Source organism: Solea senegalensis, linkage group LG17 (assembly GCF_019176455.1).
Source record: "Solea senegalensis isolate Sse05_10M linkage group LG17, IFAPA_SoseM_1, whole genome shotgun sequence".
NCBI classification, from domain to species: domain Eukaryota; kingdom Metazoa; phylum Chordata; class Actinopteri; order Pleuronectiformes; family Soleidae; genus Solea; species Solea senegalensis.
In genome coordinates, this window is record NC_058037.1 from 732547 (window position 1) to 753242 (window position 20696).

Sequence of the window (20696 nt, forward strand, 5' to 3'; positions counted from 1 at the left end):
ATCGGGTCAGAAAAGTCATAGTATAGTATGTCGTCCAAAATGGGTCAAAAATGTCATAGTTTAGTATGTCGTCCAAAATGTGACATAAATGTCATAGTTTAGTTTGTCGTCCAAAATGTGATAAAAATGTCATAGTTTAGTATGTCGTACAAAATCGGTCAAAAAAGTCGTCCAAAATGTTCTTATATTGATTGAATAAATGTTATACTTGACACATTGTTACAATTTCGTGAGCGTCACAGGGTCCTGGGAAATGTCTTCCTCCAAAGGGGGGCCCAACAGAAAAAGTTTAATGTATGATATAATTATTAGTCCTATGCCAGTGTTTTATGCATATACTGTATACTGTATGCTTTCTTTGCTGTTGATGTGTACCACAGGTCACTAAATGTATGGTAAAATCCTCACCAGAGATTCTATGCCAGTTGCCTCCACACACACCCTCCCGTGGAGTCACCTTTGTGAAGAACTCGTTGGTTCCATCATTTACGAGAAACACCACCTGGAATCACATGACAAAAGTAGTTTTAATGCTTTTGAATGAACAAAACCTGTCAAGGTTCTTTCCTTTTAGAATAAATGCACACAACTTACTGCTCCTTCATGAAGTAACATGATTGCAAAGCCCCTTGCTTGGCGCACATGCATTAGCACCCCTGATGTCACACGGGGGCGGACTTCCATCTGCAGCTCAAAGTTCAGGCCAAGGTTTAAGGACTTTTCTGAGGGAGGCAGACAGATGCCAGATGACAGTGAGACAGACAGAATCCAGTATCGTACACATGCATAAACAATACACTTAAATAAAATACACAGCACTCGAGAAAAAGAAAAAATCTCCTGTAAACAAATACATTTAATCAATTACTAGATTAATATGTTAATGTCTTGCTTTTGTTCTTTTTCTCAATCTGACCCATCTTTCATCTTCACATCCCGAAAGCCTTCAACAAATAAAGTTGTCTGGCATAAAGAAAGAAAGAAAATCCTGTGTTTAGCCCTGTAGCTCGACGACCAATCAGATTTCTGATCATGTACAGTGTTTCCTGACGGGAGAGTCAGTGTAAGTGTGTCTTATGTGTGTCCTCTGCTATTGTGACCTTTTCCAGACTGTGTTTTTCCTTTTTGTCCTCCAGACAACCTATTTATAAGTAGATGGGATGCATCAGTTGTAGTTTGACATGCTATTGGAACCTTTTCCAGACAACTATATCTATTGACGCTAAGATGATTTCAACAAATGTTATAAAAGAAACAAATTATGGACCGTTTTAAAGCCACTGTCAGTCAAATGTGTCGGTTCACACATAAACAACTAAATTTACCAAGCACAACGTATCCTCCTTCCTGAGAGAAATATGTCCCTGCCTCAGGAAGTCCATCAAAGCAGGGAGTGACAGCATAGGTCTTTGACACTGACGACAGCCATCGTCCATCCAGCTGAAGGTTCTTCAAACAGCCGGTGAAGCTGTACACAGAGTTTCTCTGCAGGGACGTAGGAGACAATGAGACAATGGCGAGAAGAAGTAACCATACCATTACCAATGAATACATAAGCAATACAATTGCCTGCTTGCATCATTTAATACACTCTAAGGCCATGACTCTCAAACCGCGGTGCACCACCCATGGCTCAAACGTGTACCACCTGTGGTGCGAGAGCTTCCTCTGAAAAATCAGAATGTGATTAGAGTGGAGCTGAATGTGTGGCAAATGAATGAATAAATGAAATAATAATAATTAGAGTCGCCTTATGTCTCGCTCCATCTTAATCTAATTTCACTATACCAGTGTGTGAAGTATATGTGAGGAAGAGGAGGATGATGAGAAAGCAAATGATCTTATTGGGAATAAATCTGCCTCCTGTGAAAAGTCTGTGGCTGACTTTGCTCGACCTCTTTACATCACTGTCTTTTAACGTTGTTACTTCAAGAGCTCAATGTTTCTGTGAAGGTGGTACTTCACATATAAAATGTGTAGTAAACATTAAAGGGATAGTTCAAGTTATCTTGAGCTGTGGTTTTGACGATACAGTGGGCTAGTTTAGTGCTTCATGACAAACATATTCAAAACTCTCAGCACCAAAATCCACATCTACACAAAAAAGTAGCGTGGAGTGGAGCCGAGTGGTGGTACTGGCCAGGTCATCATGTAATTTAGAATTGGCTCTCAATTGACTTGCCTGCTTAAATAAAGGTCGTGCTCGTATGACATATTAATGTATGATAAACATTAAAATGCTGGTTCCGTGTGGATGAGACTTCTATACATTACATACCAAATACATACACTGGGTTCCTCCAGTGAGGATATGATCCTGTCAGGACATTTTGTTTTTATTTTATTTTATTTATTTATTTATTTGTTATTGTATCCGTCAAGTGACACACTGCTGCGTTGCTAAGCACAGCAAAAAAAAAAACAATTATGACCTGAATGCTTCACTGAATGCTTTCTATATCTGTCATGTGGAAGAGGTCAAACAGATTACGGTCACAGTACTGGACTAAGTGACATCTAACACACTTATTCTCAGCTTTATCCATTTCAAACACAGGTTTGCTGGCTCAGTGGATTTCTTCAGTTGTGGACTCAGAGCGTCTGGTTTGTGTTTGTTCAGCTGTTCAAATATTGTTTCTTGAGGCACCTTACTCCAAATTTAATATAAACCTCAACACTTAATATTAAAGCCATCCATCAGAGTTGTAAACTGTAAACCCACTGAAAACCCAATGTAAAAATTGACATTATTACATTTGATTTAAGTTTTAACCCTGTTTGTTCTTAACTTCTTAACTAACGTCTTTGTTCTGTATTAATTTATGTTTTTACTCCTTTCCAGTCCAGCCTTCACTTTCATGTACTTTTATTATGAAATGGTATATATATATATATATATATATATATATATATATATATATATATATATATGTACACTTTGAGAGTGTTTAAACTAGTGTGAAATGTGAGAAAATGGTAATGTCTGTCTGAAAAAAGTGTATAATGTGTGCGGTGAGGGGTTTTACAGCCTTAAAACATAGATAATAATTGTAAAAAAATAAAGCTGACTACTTTGCGGATTTCGCCTGTTGTGGGTTACTTTTAGAACATAACCCCTGTGATAAATGGGCATCGGGCAGCCCGTGGCCAAGTGGAAAGGGAACTTGACTTGTAACCAGAAGGTCGCCAGTTCAAATCCCCCCCTGGCCAAAAAGGGCTGGGGTACCCCTGAGCAAGGTACCCAACCCCCCAATGCTCCCCGGGCGCCACTCACTGCTCCTAATTCTAGGATGGGTCAACATGCAGAGGAATATTTTCCCTAAGGGGATTAATAAAAAACTAACTAACTTTAAATGAGGGACCAGTGTATATATATATATATAATATAAAAGTAAATGTGTGAATTATTCCTTTAAGTCACATTTTAGCACCACATAAACATTCTGATCTTACCTGAATATTCTTCTGTGCTTTCCCAGGAGGAACTCCTCCGACATAGAGGGGGCTGCTGACATTCCAGGCGGTGTTGCTTTCCTGAACTCTGTCCTCCAGCACCGTGAGCCCATCTATTATTAACTGGCCTTTACTTCCATCACGGACAACAATGACCTTCAGCAGGAAAAGACAGAGGGTTGTCACTGCATCTAAAAACACCCTTGCTTGTGTGTACAGTCAGTAATGAGAGAGAGAATGAGTTCACAACTTACATTGTGCCATGCACCATCGTTGTATTTCTCATCAGTCTTGATTTTGACTTTCTGATCTGCTGTGTTGAAGGTGTACACCAGCTTCCCGTGGGCGAGGAACAGAGCCATAAAATTGTCCTCTTGGGCATCAGCGACGTAAAAGATGAGACCAAAGGACGAGTAGCTCTTTAGGGACAGAGAGAAGTGGGATCTGGGAGGTGGAAAGAGCATTAAAAAAAAACTTGAAGATAGCGTTTCAGGGTTTTTATTGTGATTTCCAGACCTTTGAGCCTTTGTTGGTGCACAGGGGGTGCATATACTGTTGCTTAGAAATCTAATTTGGGCTGAGACTTGAATCTGCCCAATAGAACAACTGTTTTGGAACCTTGGTCATTAGTGATGTTTGACCCTATAATCTAGTAGCGTGAGTGGCTACAGGTTCATTCATTTACATCCCAAATTGTTGCAAATTGATGAAACGTGGTTGATGTTTTAGAATTTCAAATCGGGATTGCATATGGACACTGAGACGAGAGTCACATCAAGCTGCTTAGTTGGAGAAAAAGCTTGTTAATATGTGGTGAGATGTAGCAGATTTAAAAAAGTGACAAACAAGGGCCTCACAACCATTTCCTCATCCAGACTTGTGTTCATGTTCAATATTAAAAAGAAGAATAAAAAAAGTCAAGTTTTTCCTTAACTATGTGATGCAACCTGACTCCAAAATCTGTCAGAATTCTAAACTCCTGGAGTCTGAAGCCAGTTTTAGACATACCTCTCAGAGAAGGAGTCTGGGAGATCAGTGTAGTGCTGTCTGCTGTTGGCGATGCCACCGTAGTGAAAGGCTTGGTGAAATGCTTTAGGACTGGAGGAAAGGTAGCACGATTCAATGCTTGGCTCGGATGGCTGCTCCTCATCACTCCTCAGTTCCATGAGGCCTGGGGGGAGGGTGGGCTCGTCCCTGGTAACCTTTCAGAGTGTTTATCATATGTCAGAATGCCCTAAATGCAAAACATACATCCATAAATACAAAGCAAAGCATATGTTCATGGAAGACATGCTTACCTTGTGGCTGTGTTTGGTTTTGTGTGGTGACAGCAGAGCAGCAGGGGGGCGCTGAACCGGACAGTCCTGCAGGGACGTCTGCACCTTCTCTGTGTACCGCTGAAAGTCTTCAGGTTCAATGTCCCGATCTTGTCTACCAACACACAGACAGTGTGAGTTATGGTGTGTTTTGGTGCAATGATATTACATAGTTTACAACGTCAAAGCAAAGATTCATTAGATACATTTGTTTGAACTCATGTCTGTTTAATAGGTCTCAGTATGTTAGAGTTTAAAATCATCTATTGTCTGCCCTTGTTTTATCCATAGGTGTCCCACAAGGATCCATCTTGGGCCTGTTGTTTTTTATATTAGGCCAATGTTCCTCCATCAGTTTGCCTCGACACCAACATCCAAATGTGTGTTGATGACACTGTCATTTATTTAAATGGCAGCCATGTGACCAAAGTTGCCAAAGAAGTTACACAATTCATAGTTTGTGAAACAGCATGGTTAAAGCAAACCTGTTTACAATTGAATGTGTCCTGAACAGTAAGCATGTCTTCCAGCAAGACTGGTGGCTCCAGTGTAGAGCCACATGTTCTCGATTACATGTTGTCTCTGAGTACAAGTACCTTTCTGACTTCTGATTCTGACTATAGTATGTCATCAGTGGTAGACAAAATGTTCAGGCTTTCTCATAAAGGTCTTTTCTCATTTCATTTGATGTTTAACAACTTGGTATCAGGCTCGCACTACTGTGGTAAGACCATCACAGTCTCCGTATAAACAAAAGGTGAAAATCCATGAAAAGAAAACAGTAGATCTTCATCATTGATCAGTAAAAGTATCAAAAGATGTTCCGTAAGTATACAATTTATTAGAAGATAGACGTTGAGATCTTTGCATTTCAATGCAGTGTGGAGGTGCTGCATCTGTCTCCATTAAAAATAATCAATTTGGGTTTGCAAAAGTTGCTACATGTGAACGTTGTAGCAATAGCAGACTTAGGTACTAGGTCGATTCCACTCAGTTTTCCTCTTAAATGTATTGATGAACCGTTCAGTTCCAATATACCTGTTGATGTAGGCGTGGCTGATGCAGCCTGTGAAGTTCTTGAAGCTGCTGCTCGGCGAGCCTCCGTAATAGAAGGTCCTCATCACAGAGCCCGACGTCGATCTTGTAGCTGAGGACGGACGTTTCTTCTCCTGTTTGTCTTTGTCATCCACCAACAGAGAATACCTGAAGTGAACAGGTCAACCAGTTACTCAATTCATTTGTTTCAAAACACTTTGCGGGTTTCAGACTAAAGGAGCCTCAGACACAGAGACCAAAGTGTAGTTGTTACTGTCTCCTGAACAAAGCTGTTTACAAAATGTAAGGTTTCCAGGCAACTGCCTGCTTTCTCAACCCTGTTGCAGTGCCCCACACACATGATAACAATGAGGGGCCCACACTCATCTTTGACTTAATTGTGTGATTTTTACACACACTAGTAAAGCTCTTCATACATGGGGCAGTGTTTCCATTGCCTTAGAACGAGCTCTATGCAGGCCTTTCAATGTTTTTATGCTACCTTAAGGCTTCCATGCTTTTTCATATCCACCTAGATGAAGAGTGTGAGGCAACTAAACACCAAAATGCCACTAATTCCAACACACCACGTCACTGTTATAAACTGTTCATTCTTAGTGTCTTTTTTTGTGTGTCCACAGTCTTTGTGCAGGTGCTCAGCCAAACACTTACTTCTGACTGTTCACTGTAGCCACGAGGAAGTGTGTCCTTCCATCGCTGTATTGTTTCTTGTGCGATTTGACCCTGGTGCCTCTGGTGTTCAGCACCACGGCTCCATTCTCCAGGGAAACGCTGAACTCATCAGACTGAATGAGAAAATGAATATACAATTTTTAGTTTTATTAGATAATCGTAGTTAATTATAAATGTCTTCAGAAATGAATTATAAGAAACAGTAAGCTGTGGTATTGTAAAGGTTTACGGAATACATATGTGCGTCTATGCATTTTAACACACAGTGAAGGTCTTGTTACACAATCACACAATAGAATATCTCTCACTTTTGATAAATATAGCACTGCATATTAGGTGCTAAAAAAAAAATTGTCACAACTGCCAAACAGATATTTGTGTGTGTGTGTGTGTGTGTGTGTGTGTGTGTGTGTATGTATACCCCTTCATTGTGGTAGAACAGAAGTCCGCTGGGCTGCACTGTTCTGAAGTTGAGTCCTCCCTCAAAGTTGTCGAATGGTGAAAACTTTGCCGTGGATCCGAGGTAGCTCTCTCCGGAGAAAAAGGCTTTGTGGGACATCTGTCACACACACAATACAAACAGCCATCACTGACATCACTCATTAACTATAACTATAACAGTCTATAACTGTAGCAGGTGCTAATCCCTTTGGTTGTTTTTTTGCCCTTGTTTACACTTTATCATTTTAAAATCAAGAGAACAAAACAAAAATATTGTCTGCGACACATGAACATAGAGCTGTGCTGTCCTACTGAAGTATTCAGGACACATTCAATTCAAGTATAAACATGCGTTCTGATAAGGACTAGTGACACTTGGCATTGTGGTTGTATGTTAGCGTGTTTATGTGTTATAGAGAGAGAGAGAGAGAGAGAGAGAGAGAGAGAGAGAGAGAGTGGCTGCACATATGTTAACATTTCAGTGGGGATTTGTGCACCTCAGAAATATGGACATATGTGTCCTCACAACATCTACAAATGTAGTTTTTGTGACCAATTCTGAAGATGCATTCAGGATGAATTGACAGCTCAGACCTGCCCATGGGAGGGGTGTTAATATCAGGTCTGAACGGGCTCAGACAGAGATCACACATACTGCCGCGAATGTAAGGGCGAGAACTTACAAAGTGCTCCTCAGGGCAGCCACTGCTGATACCGATGGTGCCAGGCTCCTCGAGTAAGTTGAAGTCTTTCTTCTGGAACTGGAAACCTTTCACGCAGCCTTTCAGGCCCATCACATCAGACAACTCCGGCCTGTGGTGATGATATACAGTGCTGTTACTATCTTATGATAGTCTAAAGATACAGTACATCTCTCTCAAGATGTCAAGTTGCACAAAATATGGTCATAACTCCACTGTATACAGAGACAATGGAGGTATCTTATCTTATCAGAAAATATGATGTCACTTATGAGTTGATGTCTTCATCCAGACAAGTGTTCTGTGTACACACTTGAAAACACAAGTCTTAAACCTAAGTATAGACTATTCAGGCGCAGTGAGCATGAGGATGAAAATCAAAGCAGGGGAATCAGGAAGCATCTGCGAGTAACTGTATCAGTCGATTTTCTAAAGTTTGTAAAACTAAAATGGAGTCAGCAGTGTTTTCAGACTCCATTTTGGGTTCATAAAAACTTGGTGTAGTGTGGATGACTGGTGTGGATGACTGATGACATAGTTTGGCCGCTAGAGAGCAGTATTCAACAGATCAAGTACAGGACGAAGGTAGAATTACAACCAGGAATAACAGTCTTCTTCTTGCCAACTAAAGTTTGTATGTGTGTTTTTTTTGTGTTTGTTTTTTAATAATGGAAACTCATTCAAATCTCATTGCCATTTAATTGACCTGGATTTGAGGATGTTTGATGGAGCCCCGCCTATGTAGATGTCTGTGAAGGGCAGTGTGGTCTTTGGATTCTCCATAGATTTTACGTGGCTCTTGTCCACGAGCAGGATCACCTTCTTTGACTGATGGTAGATGACTGAAACCTGCACAGAAATCCCATCAACACATACAAATCAAACATGTTTGAAATGAATTTGTCAAGACAATAAAATTTGACATGTGAAACGTACCTCGTGGTATCTTGCATCATTTATTTGCAGCTTTGGTAAGTTATTCTCCAAAAGTTTGGGCCCGTTGCTGAAGCCAAAGTCATAAATCAAGCGCAGAAATCCGTTCTTTAATTCTAAAAGGAAGTATTGCTCCTGTAAAGAAGAAATAAAATACACAGACATTTACACAAAGGTTTTGTGTAGTCAGTTTATATCTAAAAGCACATTTCAAGATGATAGACGTATGGGAATTAGTTTTCATTCTTACCCCATTGACCATGAAGAAAAGGATGCCATTGTTTGCCACTGTTCGTACTGCAATATCAAATCTTGTGACCACTCCAAATTTGCCCCTCCTTTGAATGTTATTTACGAGTGCGTAGCCTGTTCCATCAAACAGATAGCTGGCCACGCGACTCTGTGAGAACGCTAACTTGTACCTAAGAGGAAAACAGAAGGGATATGTTTGAATAATCCACAAAGCATTCAAAACCAAATAAGCTGGATCCAGAATTATTAGCTAATTTGTTGTACAAACGTAATTGGTTTTCATGGTGCTGATGGAGCATACTGTATAAACTGAACTGTCAGTTTATTTGGTGCACCCAACTAAAGCACGCTGTGGTTCCGTAACACAATGCAATCCAACAGCAAGACAAATTGCAGCCTCGAAATAATCACAAGCAAGTGAAAAGTGACTTTGAGCCACTGAGTCTTCAGTCTGCTGTGTGCACCAAACTGATTATATGTAGATGAAAATGCAGACGGTTACCTGGGGCACGGTGGTGATGTAATCACATCCATTTTATGAGTTGCCTTGAAATTGTACAGACTGATGACATCATTGTTGAGTGAGGCCAACTCGATGCAGCCCACAAATGGAGCGAGACTCAGAGGGGGCGGAAGCTACAATCACAACAATTAAAACACAGTCACGTGTAATTATTCAGGGGGGAATAAGATTTATTATAATTAAAGGTTCATCTTTAATAAAGGTTCAACTTTCGTGAAAATTCATTACCTTGACATTTGGTGGAACGCCGCCTACAAAGAATACCATGTCCTTGGGATCAATGTCAAACAGTGCGTCGGTGCCTGGAGCCACGCCCTTCTGGATGAACTTCTGCTCATCTGTAAAGCTCTGACTCGGGATGGTCAGGAAGACTTTTCCATGTCTGCCCAGCCTACAAGCACAAAGAAAGAAGCATTAGTTACACAAATCATTTTACCATCTGGAAGTCCAGGACACATCAGTGGATGAGTTCTGCCAACGGCTTTACAGCAGAGTCAGCAATCTGGAGTGGCATTGCTGTCCACTGGTGAGAGAAATCACTGTGATTGGTGTGTTTAAGAGACACAGAAATGACATACAACACATGTTCCAGGTCCTGGAGCAAATATTGAACCAAACAAAGTGAATTGGTTCAGATAAAATTTGGAACCAAAAAACACTTGGTTTCTTCTTGTAAACCTTATGTCATCAGTGGGCAAATCAATGTAAGCTGTCTAAGAGGAAGTAGGAACCACAACATGCCAGGAAACATGCAGTGGTTTCAAGAGAAAGTGTTTAGTGGTGTAGCTCAGTGTGTTCCGCTCACTTTGTGATCTGAGCTACACGCACCTTTGATGATGTAGGGTGTTAGAACTTGATGACATAGGATGCTGTCGGTTCAACTTTTCCCCCCAAACACGTCCCAGGCCTTACTTTTCAAAGTTGTTTGTAGGTAAGTGTTCCACATCAGATTCAACAAAAGCTTAATTGGTTGTTTGTTAATGTGCAAATGTTGTACACTTGGGATTTTATCAGTCACCAGAGGTTTTTAGTAACTTGTAGCAGGTATGGCTGAGGTGTTAGAGTGGGTTGTCTTAAGGCAGGCCACTCAAGTCCAAACCAACCTACCAATGGTTGCACTGGCCACTTTTGAATGGGTGTAAAGGATGTGTAACAGAAAAAGCACAGCATGCAGATGCGCCGCGTGAACGGGTTAATGACTAGACTTGAACAAGGCAAATATACAAATACAAACATTCAAGTGTTTCCTGCATGAAGCCAGTGTTTCTACAGCTCATTAACAGGCATTACCTCTCCACTTTGATGTAGTTGAAGACTGCAGGCCATTGGCTGACAGGCTTTGAACTCAGCGGGATCTCAACATCTTCACCCCCGAGGTTGTACACGTACACCAGGTTGTCGTTCTTGATGGCCAGACCCATGTAGTCTTTCCTGCCCTGAGGGTGTGAACATCAGGAAGCCTGCTTTTACTCTGATATATAGCACAGTCAAAAGCTGTCGGCAAACAATACAGCATGCAGTATATTACAGTGGCAGTGAAATCACTGAGGTGAAACAGAGAGGCCTCACATTGTGGAGCTGCTCTATATCTTTGCCCCCAAAGGGCAGTGGGGGCAGCGGTGTTTATGTAAATGAAGTCCAGCTTTGAAGCCACTCACATGCCTCATTGTCACAAGCATCTCTTAGAGACATTTTGAATGGAGCAACTGTGCACTTTGAAAGGCTGTTACTCCTGCTTCCATGATCACAACGAGCTATTCAGGTCCACAAGCGGCTCCCTGTAACTTACTGCTGCCTTTGCTCTGTGAAGATTCATGTCACTTTCCTGTGAAGTCAGATATATCTGATCTGAAATGTTCAACTTCCAGCATCAAAATGTTCCACCCCTTTGATACCACCCTGTGCACCATACACTGTCTGCAAGTGCAATTCAATTGTTAAATTGTTCAATTCTGGAATTGTTAAACAGAATTCAATTACCTGTAAATTGAAATCAGAACTCCGAAGCTTTTACTGTCTTTTATTCAACCCTAACCTAACCTAACCCGGTGTAATATGTCAAAGTAGAATTTCTAAATAAAAGTTACAAATATCTGTAAATAAATACCCAAGTATTGCAACATTAAAGTGATAGTACAGGTTTTTAGTATGGCTGCTCATGTTATATAATCTATGCCACTCTAGTTCACTATCAGACAGACTTTTCTGACTGGAAACTGAAGTTTGTGTCATTGTGTAAACCATTCTCTCTCTGCACTGTAGTCCATGGAGAAATACAGCAATTGTATTTCTCGGCACAGGGGAGTTGCTGACCGACTGCAGCCTCCATTAGTAAGTTCAAGTATAAATGACTTTGTGATTTTCTCTTTCGACTTTGGTGCTGGAGAGGGAACACTTTACAAACACAGAAAAAGTCTGTTTTATGGCAAAATATCATATGCATTACAACATCTGGGTATTTCATAACTGATATTTGGAACTTTATATATGTACATTTATATATACTGTATACATGTAGACTGCCACCGATACTTGACAGACTTTCCCACAGTCATTACTGTGAATTTCAAACAGTGTTTCTATTGCATAAGAGTTAAAGTGTTTTATACGGTACACTCTTTCATTGATGCTGCCAGTGTTGCGTGACATCGACATGTGCTTCTCTGCAAAGACATGGACTGAGCTCTGAGTTGTCTGGAATGCAGCATTAGCAGCAGATCTAGTCACGTACACACCAACGACACTAAGTCAAAGCAACTGTTTTTACTTGTGTAATAACTGCCATGTGTTTCTGTTTAACATTCTTCTTGATTTTTCTTTTTTATATAACGAGCAGCCATTAGTCTCCTCACGTTTCTGTCTCCCAGATAAAGGATGAGGCGGTCCTCAATGGGGTCCTTGTCAGGGTCCACTCTCATGAACAAGCTGATGGAAGTCACTGTCTTCAGTTCTTCCAGGTCACTGTGAGGTTGGACCTCCACTGAGGATTGGCCGTTGAACTTCATAGACACTTGGACCTGAAAAACAAACCAGAATGATGAGCTTACTAATCAAGTGTTGTTGAAGCATGAAATGTATGAGAAATGAACCAGAAAAGCAAGAAGGAGACACTTCTGTTCACCTTTAGCATGTTATTTGTTCAGAGGCCAGGATTTTAATGAAATGCATATGTCTGTAATAAATAAGGCAACATTTAAGCAATACCTTGCTGATCTGTTTCTAATTTATGGTTTGTGATTTTAGTTTTTCAGATAGGCTGATGGTGCTGATGGTGCAGAACAGCTCCACATGCATCTGATAAATATTACTATGCTTAACTATGACATGTAAAATGTTTCCTTACTGTTTGTATGTTTGCTTTAAGATAACTTTAATTTAATTCTCTTTCTTTTCCCGGGCTTGGTTCATTCTGTCTCTGTGTATAACGTCTTCTTCTCTGTTCTGGTGTAGTGTTACAGCGCCACTTGCAGGCCTTCCATGTGTCGAGCTGAAGCCAATAGATGTTAACGTAAATAAAAGGTTTGCAACCATGAGAATTACATAAACAATGTTGGCAGTATGAAGGATTTCGCTGGTGTTGTGCATTGTTTGCTTCCTTGGTCTAAAATAAGGCTATAAAGTGAACTCACTTTCTTGGCCACACTCCTAGCCTGGGCAATGAGCTCTCTGATCCTCATGATGTTGGTGGTCACATTGTTGATAGGCTTTTTCTCCTCTACCACCTTCAGCTTGTCCAGCAGCTCAGGTACAAGCACATTCAGGTTCTCCACTGCAACAAAAACACAATTCAACATTTCATACTTCATTCATATAATAACACTAGCAGTTTCACGGCCATGGCCATAAGTGCACTGAAAACACAGAGATAGTACATGTGCATTGCTCTGAATCTCATACCTGCTTCTCCCGCAGAGGAAATAGCCTTTTCATAAGCATCAGTGGAGTACTCATTGTTTCTCATGTTGGTGGCCCATTCCTCCACCTTGGTGCTGATGGGTGTGACAGTTTGAAGGACCTCAGCTGAACGGTTGAGATTCCCTTCAGCCAGCTGCAGCGTGTCCGCCAGACGCTGTGGTGTTCTGTCTGGAAACGGATGCAGAGGAGGAGACTGAGTATGGATTGGATTGTGGTCTGACCAGGTAGCGAAACCCGGACCTTCCTGCTGTGAAGCAACAGCGCTGGTCATCACACTTCCATGTGGCCCCTAGGTTAGACTCAACTAAATTAATTGTAAAACAATATGTGAATATTACTAAAAAAAATTTTCATAATTGGGCCAGTAGGGCCTCGGGTGGCAGAGCCAACTCACAGCAATGTCTGCAGTATAATCTTACGGAACAACAGCACCATTCTGAATTCTATAAGTACTTATTTTCACCAATAAATGGCTCAGATTGTTATTGTCATAAGTATAGCAAAATATGCACGGCGTAGGTTTGGTCAGAAGACTGGTGGGGACACCCTCACATGAATAAAGCTTTAAAGTGGTTTGTTTAATGTGTTGCTGGTGGTTCCTTGGGATTTAGGGAGAGGGAGTCTCCTCATTCATGTTGTGATCATCCCCTCGGCCTGGTAGTGACACTCTTTTTAAAACCAACCTGCATGAATTTCACTGATATCCTGAACTATTTCTGCAAGTTTTTTGGTGTTTTTCTCCATGGTCTCTTTGGTCTCCTCGATGTATTTTAGCTTGTCCGCCACCTCATTTTCAACCTCTGTAACAGAAAAATATAGTTAATGACATCTTATAAATAAATGTGTCAGTTGCATTTATGTCTGTGAACAAAATACTTTTTCATACCGATTTGTTCTGAGTGTAATGAAACAGATTCCTTGAAAACACTGCCGCTCTGCGTCACCAGGTGTCCGAGCTGTGTGTTGATCCCAGTTATGGCCTAAAAACAGAATACACACGGTTAAGTTAACCTCTGATGTGATATTGTACTAAATGATGTACAGAACTAGGATGTTAACGTACGTCTTCAGCTCTCTGGGATAAGTTTAAAGTCGTGAGAGAGGTGATGTTTGCATCATCGACGTATTTCACGATGTTGTTGTAGACGTTGGCAGCACTAATGGCTCTCTGCACAAATCCATTGGCATCGCTCGCTTTCAGATCCCTGGTGGAGACAAGATGGTAAAGTGTTTTTCATATTGCATGTGATTTTTAATTAAAATCATGAATTCCTACACTATCATTCTATAATGCAGAAGTCAGCGCTGTGGACTGCTAAAGCATCTTTTATTATCTTTTTCCCCAGAGGCCTAGATGTTGGCGTGACATCTCATTTGGCAGTTCCAGTGACACTCAGCTCATCTGGACTCCCTCATTGCTTTGTCATTATTGCTAGTACCACGTACCTGGTGCTTTTTTGATACTTGCTCTGGAGGTAGCTAACAGAGGTTAGCAAAGCAGTGTCTGTCATGGCTAGCAAACTTTCTAATGTTGATAAATGATAGCACCAGTTGTTGTGGTTGTCTTTTCTAGTTCCTGTCCTCGTGTGTCTTGTCTGGTTTGACGTCCTGTTTCTGTGAGTCATTTTCCTTACTTCCTGTCTGAGTTTTCTGCTTTTGTAATCTTCTGCCCTGATGTGATTCACCTGTGTTTATTGTCCCAACTCTTCCCTTGTGTATTTAATCTCCCTGCTTACTGTGTCTCACTGTCACTTGTTATGCTGTGGTTCCCTGTTTGCTTCATATTGCAGATGTTCTCCCTTTAGTTACTTTTCATTTGAGTTTTTTGGAGTTGTTGCCTTTGTAGATTTCATTATTTACAAAAATATATATAATAAATATGTATATTAAAGTGTATCTCACTCCTCCAGATCGCTGGCCTGTCTCTCCAGTTCCTCGGCGTGCTCGTCGGCGCTCTGAACCAGATCCCTGTCAGCCAGTGACAGACGCTCCGTCTTCTCCGTCAGCTTTTGGCTGGCGCCATCGATCGCCGCATGGTACTGTGTCACATTCTGTGCACACAGATACATAGGATTTCATTACATTTCATCAGTAAACTGCAACATCAGCATGATTCCACACAGCATTAATGTCCTAACCACGACTACATTCAAATATAAACACAAGCACTTCTCAGTTGATGAGCTCTTAGTCTGAAAAATGTGGTAAGATAGACGTCACTCACTTGCACCATGGCATCCACTTCAGCCACGGTCGTCTCTGTGTCTGAGAGGAAGACTTTGGCTTCTTCCAGCGTGTCACTGACACCAGTGTAGTCGTCTGTCAGCCTCTGCTGCTTTGCCTGAGGTACAAAGAGATATAATGCACTATTTCAAGCCTTTATTGTTGTACAGTTTTTCATTGATGATACAGCTGAGATGGAAGAGACAAAATGCCGATCTTCAGGTCATCTTGAACTGATGATGAAGATTATAGTTCCATCTTAAATGTGTGGGGGCTTGACTAAATATTCTGAAAAATAATAATGGGTTTATTGTCTGTGCTTTGTATGGAAACATTGAGAGAGACAGTGTATAATTACATTTTGTAAGGAATGTCGCATATTTGGCATAGTTCACTGTTTTTAGAATAAAATCTTAATTGATAATGCAGTTAATGTGTGGGAATGTAACTTTTACAAGACCACAGCAAACCTTCATGTAGTGTGGGACATGGTATGTGTATGCTGGAGTTCACTGTAGCCTGTCATATCTACACGGAAATGGCAAAAATCGAAAACAATCTTTTTCTTTGCCGTTTTCAAAAATGATCCCCGTAAAGGTTGCATAGTTTCAGGAAATATCTCCGTCCACACGGAACCCCCTGAAAGGACTCAAAACGGTGTAGTACACATGCCAGCCCTGTAGCTGCGCTGTAACGTTACATCGTAAAACAGGAGATATTGTAAACATCGTATATAATAACACAAACGGAGACAGAATGAACCGAGCCAGGATCGATTGATCGCTGAAGCACATCTCTGTGTGAGTGTACTGTGAACTCGCCGCTGCAGGTGCAGCTAATGCACCATTTAAATAACACTTTAGACCAGGTTTTTGTTGGTTGGCGGCACAGTGGTTTTCTGCCGCCTTAAGATAACAATGCACCAACATTCACCACAACTCACTTTAAGACCATCACACCCACGGGCGCACGGATGACAGTTAGTGCATTTGACACCTACACGACGGGACAAGCTGGGCGTGAAAATGACATCTGATCAAACCAGCAATGACACTTGTGTCACATAGAGCACTATATCAGACTTTGAACAAGACAACCTTTTTACCTGAGGTGCTCATCTTAGCTCCGATCCTGTCATTGCAACTGCTAATATCACAACATCGATCTGTCACTTGAGCTGAGCAAGTCTGGTTTTCGCAGGCCAGACCCAGATCCAGCCCCAGGGCCGTATGTTGTCCATATGTGTTCTAAAAGATTGTTCCACATGTGCAGAATGACTCAAGATCATTAATTAAAGAGCAAAAACTCTGGCAAATAAACTCATCCAAGTTCTAGTGTTGGAAAGTATGTGATTTATATAGTGCTTTTCTGCTAGCACTATCCAGTATAGTTTTGCCAACACCACCTCTATGTCTTGTACTTTTTAAAGACAACACATGTGGAGTAAGGGATGAAACTATACCAACCATCTAGTTCATGGCTCTTCTTATTGAATCTCCTCGTACATACGAGAAGTTATGACTACACACTGCACTGTGGGAAAATAAAGCCATGCATCTGTGTGTTGGCTGTAGATGCTATCATGGGAAAAAACATTTGCATTGCAGCATTGCTTATTTCCCCACTGAGGGCCTCCTCCTCATGGAACAGTCCAAAGCTCCCACACATGATTTAGTGTCTCTGCTCTTGGTACTTAAATATCATCATGATTTTCTTCTAGAAGATTTGAACTTGAATTTGGAGGCAGCAGTGGATCAAGATTTTCACTATGGACTTTGGTGTGGGAAGGGAGCAGTTTAAAATGACGTAAATTGTGTTTTCGTCTTCTGGTGAGATTTATATAATATAGCCATATATACTGTATATACAAGTGGCTGCTAATAACAGTTTAGTGAGAAGAGATAAATCACTCCAACCTCCATGCCAACACATTCCCTCTGAGCATGTGGGTTTTAGCAGGACTATATCCTCATGAAACTGGAGTGCTTCGAACAGAATGAGAAGGCAATGCTGTGGGAAAAGATGAGAGGAGGAAGTCGTACTCAGTGAGAGCAACAGGGGGTCATGGGAAATTACCTCAGTCCTCTGGAATTTGAGAACACTGGCTCTGTTCATGTCCTCCGTCTCCTGAACAGTGCTAGTTGCTTTCTGGAGAAAATTCTCAGCTTCTGACAGTTTTGCAGAGAAGCGCGACAGAATCTCCCTGATGGGTGGAAGTCGGCCGTCCGTGCCGATCAGCTTCTTCTCCAACTGACGAATTCGCCTAAGCACTGGGAGCATGATCAAAGACACAAAATCATTTATCGTCATCGCTGCCACATTCGAGCGACTTGGGACCATTACTTTAGACAGTGTTTATCACTGTTACACTGATGCTCAGTGGAAATCCAAACAGACACGTGATCGGGCCTCAGCCAAATTGTGTGAAAGTGTGTTTTGAGTGGAAAATAAAAGTGCATCTGCATTGAAATGGCATTCAAGGGATTCATGGGTTCAGGGGTTCAGGGGCGACCTGTGCCTGGAGCCCAGCAGCCATTGTCCCAGTGAAAACATGGATGCCAGCGGGGAACAAGGAAGAGCAGACATCCATCAGACAGCTCGTCACGTCATCATATATTCCAGGCCTGACATTATGTGTCGTTTTGTAAATGATTTGGTGTTGGGAGTGAGTGGTTTACGCAACAAAAACTTATTACCCGGTCACTAAAGGCTATCTGATGGCAACATAGGCATAGACTTTATGTCCCCATTGGCAGCCCTGTTTTCACTGTCTTGTGTGGGTTGTAGCCATGGTAGAAATAGTGCAAAGTTAGTATCTCATATATCTTAAGAAAAGAAATAAATTGAACTATCCCTTTAAAATGAATGACGTAAGTAACTGAAAGTAATTTTTATCAATTACCATTTTCCATTCTCTAGATCACTAGAGAGACAAATGGAAGCACACTCAAGCCCACACGAGCGTGATTTTAAAAACGTGGGAGACCAAAGACACAACAATTTAATCCTGAGAGAACACAGATGATCCAGTCAAGACGCAGGACCACAGAATTGATGTTTAATCAAACGATTTCAGGGAGGAAATTCCAGGGATTTGGGAACTTGCATGAGTGAACGTGATTTAAGAATATAAACAGACATGGAGGTGGACTGTCAGTGCTGTCAGTGCATAGCTGACAGCAAAAACTGTGGATGAAGTCATGGCTGAGAAGATGCATCTAGATGGTTCTAAAGAAAAGTATGCACCATCCGTTTCCCTGTCAACGTGCTCTCGTTGGTTTTTTCTCACACTATAGGATCATTTTGCCAGATAATCTGTTCAAATCAGCCTTAAATCACATGACACCCACGAGTGTCGGACGTTTGTCATGACTTGCCTTTGTCATGACTTTGAGATGCCAAAATGCCAAAAGGTCAAAGGTCAGTATGCACTTACGGTCATGGGCTTCAGTTGACTCATCAATGGCGACAGGCTGTCTTGGGGAAAGGTCCAGTTTCCTCATCAAGGTCACCATGTCCTCTGCCATCTCCGCGTTGCGTCTGACCACTTCTGGGTCCACGTCTTGTTGAACACTGTACAGCTCCCAGTCGTGGACCATTTCTGTGTACATACACAAACACATATATGCACATGGACTCAGACAGGCAGCACACATTTAACACAGATGTAATGACATGATGAGGACTAATGTAGCAGTAATCAGTAATAAGCAATATTCTCAACAGTTGACATAAATGGAAGATAAAACATGGCACACATGAGCAGACATCAGTGTGACATGGTGCCGGAAACAGAGCCCTAGGTCCATGTTTTGCATACAACCTCAAACTGAAAGTGATAGCCTAGTTAAGACAGAAGATTTGTTAACTAAAGGACTAGCTATTGTTAGCATTTACTTTATACTGAACTGATTTTTCTGCTTCTTTAAGGCCGGCAGAACATTTCAATGCCTTGTTTTTTCGTTTTCTCTTTTCCACGTACCAAAGTACATTTTATGGTTCCTGCTTTTCGGAGCAACCTGGTGCTATTGTTGATAGAGAAACGAAATAAATAAAAAATGCACCGTTAAATTGTATGAGAAGTGTTCGGTACCTTCGATGCGAACGTTAAGATCAGTGAGGTTCGTGCTGAGCTCCTCGGCCAGGGATAAGGTCTCCAGCGTGTCGTTGTCCAGACTGTCCCCGAAAGTTTTCACCAGCATCTCCTGAAAACCACCACACAAACTATCAGTAGGACCACAGTGTGATTTCCACCAGAGAAAATCAGATCCACGTCTTTATTTAGTCAATTCCTTCACATATATATATATATATATATATATATATATATATATATGTGTATATATACAGAGAGTATATTGATATTTAATCTATAGTGTGAACGAGAAAATAACATCATCTGAGATTTTTGATGTCATTAATAAAGTATCTGTGGTGACTTTTCCTGGTTTTGATAATCACAATATTTATGTTGTTGAATAAATGAGTGAAGTACACTAAATTATTGTGATTTATTGTGACAAAATTATGAATGAAATATCATATATTTCTTCAATATACATGGAATCATGTATAAATTACATTTTAAAACGTCACTTCACACTTTTAAGCCTATAGTCATTTATGTTATAGCAGAATTTGGTCATATTTAATGTCATTGCATCTAACACACGTCAATATCATTCATTTAAAATGAAAATGCCAAAGAAATAAACCAGGTATTATTTGTAATGAAAGGTAATAACTGTATTGAGAGTATCCAGAGAAACGACCTGTGTGCAGCTTAAAATACTGAGATATTATTATTATTTATAAGCCATATCGCCCAGCTGTACAGCAATATTGATATGTCATTTTGTATATACACATATCAATATCAATGATGACAAAAAAGGTATATTATGATATTTTTCCCATATCTCCCTGCCCTATTGTGAAGTAGTTGTTCCTCTTATTGTAATAAACAATGGTCAGTGTGTGTGACATGGAAAGAATGGGCTCCACTGACCGATTCTCCCAGCTGTTTGATGTCCAGCACCACAGTGCTTGTGGCCTCCTCCAGCTCCCCGGTCTGCGCCTTCATTGCAGACGACTTGTTTCTCCAGCCTTGAAACTGAGTCTAGAAGCAAAGCAGCTCCAGTAATGCCTCAGATCACATTCACGTGTATTAGCAATAAAGTAAAGCTCAAAGCCGCATAAATACTTCGAGCT

At 41.0% G+C, this 20696-nt stretch overlaps 1 protein-coding gene across 1 annotated transcript in view; it reads right to left on the reverse strand.

Moving 5' to 3' along the window:
- Nucleotides 1-20696, reverse strand: part of lama4 (laminin, alpha 4) — a 34052-nt gene that overhangs the window by 1584 nt on the left and 11772 nt on the right. The window contains exons 10-38 of the mRNA XM_044048738.1: nucleotides 20494-20604; nucleotides 19579-19690; nucleotides 18922-19086; nucleotides 17562-17755; nucleotides 15487-15603; nucleotides 15165-15313; nucleotides 14326-14467; nucleotides 14149-14242; nucleotides 13946-14062; nucleotides 13245-13430; nucleotides 12977-13116; nucleotides 12200-12364; nucleotides 10638-10783; nucleotides 9576-9738; nucleotides 9327-9460; nucleotides 8823-8994; nucleotides 8576-8707; nucleotides 8346-8488; nucleotides 7622-7751; nucleotides 6919-7056; nucleotides 6477-6610; nucleotides 5808-5972; nucleotides 4752-4884; nucleotides 4462-4655; nucleotides 3708-3897; nucleotides 3454-3609; nucleotides 1326-1485; nucleotides 595-722; nucleotides 409-502 (exon numbers count right to left, since the gene is read on the reverse strand). Coding sequence (XP_043904673.1) covers nucleotides 409-502; nucleotides 595-722; nucleotides 1326-1485; nucleotides 3454-3609; nucleotides 3708-3897; nucleotides 4462-4655; nucleotides 4752-4884; nucleotides 5808-5972; nucleotides 6477-6610; nucleotides 6919-7056; nucleotides 7622-7751; nucleotides 8346-8488; nucleotides 8576-8707; nucleotides 8823-8994; nucleotides 9327-9460; nucleotides 9576-9738; nucleotides 10638-10783; nucleotides 12200-12364; nucleotides 12977-13116; nucleotides 13245-13430; nucleotides 13946-14062; nucleotides 14149-14242; nucleotides 14326-14467; nucleotides 15165-15313; nucleotides 15487-15603; nucleotides 17562-17755; nucleotides 18922-19086; nucleotides 19579-19690; nucleotides 20494-20604 — 4204 coding nt within the window. The remainder of the gene's footprint in view (nucleotides 1-408; nucleotides 503-594; nucleotides 723-1325; nucleotides 1486-3453; nucleotides 3610-3707; nucleotides 3898-4461; nucleotides 4656-4751; nucleotides 4885-5807; nucleotides 5973-6476; nucleotides 6611-6918; nucleotides 7057-7621; nucleotides 7752-8345; nucleotides 8489-8575; nucleotides 8708-8822; nucleotides 8995-9326; nucleotides 9461-9575; nucleotides 9739-10637; nucleotides 10784-12199; nucleotides 12365-12976; nucleotides 13117-13244; nucleotides 13431-13945; nucleotides 14063-14148; nucleotides 14243-14325; nucleotides 14468-15164; nucleotides 15314-15486; nucleotides 15604-17561; nucleotides 17756-18921; nucleotides 19087-19578; nucleotides 19691-20493; nucleotides 20605-20696) is intronic.